Source organism: Fukomys damarensis, unplaced genomic scaffold (assembly GCF_012274545.1).
Source record: "Fukomys damarensis isolate Sample0158 unplaced genomic scaffold, DMR_v1.0_HiC HiC_scaffold_35, whole genome shotgun sequence".
In the NCBI taxonomy this organism is placed as follows: Eukaryota; Metazoa; Chordata; class Mammalia; order Rodentia; family Bathyergidae; genus Fukomys; species Fukomys damarensis.
The window spans coordinates 5,039,323-5,040,080 of NW_022900947.1; the positions used below are offsets into that span (position 1 = coordinate 5,039,323).

Consider the following 758-nt stretch of genomic DNA (forward strand, 5'->3'; position numbering starts at 1 on the left):
GGTGTGCGCGGCCATCGTGCGCAGCCGCCACCTGCGCGCCCAGACGACCAACGTCTTCATCGTGTCCCTGGCCTTGTCCGACCTCTTCGTGGCGCTGCTCGTCATGCCCTGGAAGGCGGTGGCCGAGGTGGCCGGTTACTGGCCCTTCGGAGCATTCTGCGACATCTGGGTGGCCTTCGACATCATGTGTTCTACCGCCTCCATCCTGAACCTGTGCGTCATCAGTGTGGACCGCTACTGGGCCATCTCCAGGCCCTTCCGCTACGAGCGCAAGATGACCCAGCGCGTGGCCTTGGTCATGGTGGGCCTGGCCTGGACCCTGTCCATCCTCATCTCCTTCGTCCCAGTCCAGCTGAACTGGCACCGGGAAGCGTCGGACCCCGACGGCGGGGGGGACCTTCCCTCCGACCCGGCCAACGGGACGGCCTGGGAGGCCCCCGGGGAGCCTGTGGCCACGGCAGTGAACTGCGACTCCAGCCTGAACCGGGCCTACGCCATCTCCTCCTCGCTCATCAGCTTCTACATCCCGGTGGCAGTCATGATCGTGACCTACACTCGCATCTACCGCATCGCGCAGGAGCAGATCCGCAGGATCGCGTCCCTGGAGAGGGCCGCCGAGCATGCGCAGAGCTGCCGGAGCCGCGTGGGCAGCGAGCCGGACGCCAGCCTGCGCTCGTCCATCCGGAAGGAGACCAAGGTGCTCAAGACGCTGTCGGTGATCATGGGAGTCTTCGTGTGCTGCTGGCTGCCCTTCTTCG

At 66.2% G+C, this 758-nt stretch overlaps 1 protein-coding gene across 1 annotated transcript in view; it reads left to right on the top strand.

The window, feature by feature from the left end:
* Positions 1-4: 4 nt before the first annotated feature.
* The window catches only part of Drd5 (dopamine receptor D5), a gene marked incomplete at its 5' end in the record, with an annotated part of 4,701 nt that continues 3,947 nt past the window's right edge, over positions 5-758 (top strand). The window contains one exon of the mRNA XM_010641931.2: positions 5-697. Coding sequence (XP_010640233.1) covers positions 5-697 — 693 coding nt within the window. The remainder of the gene's footprint in view (positions 698-758) is intronic.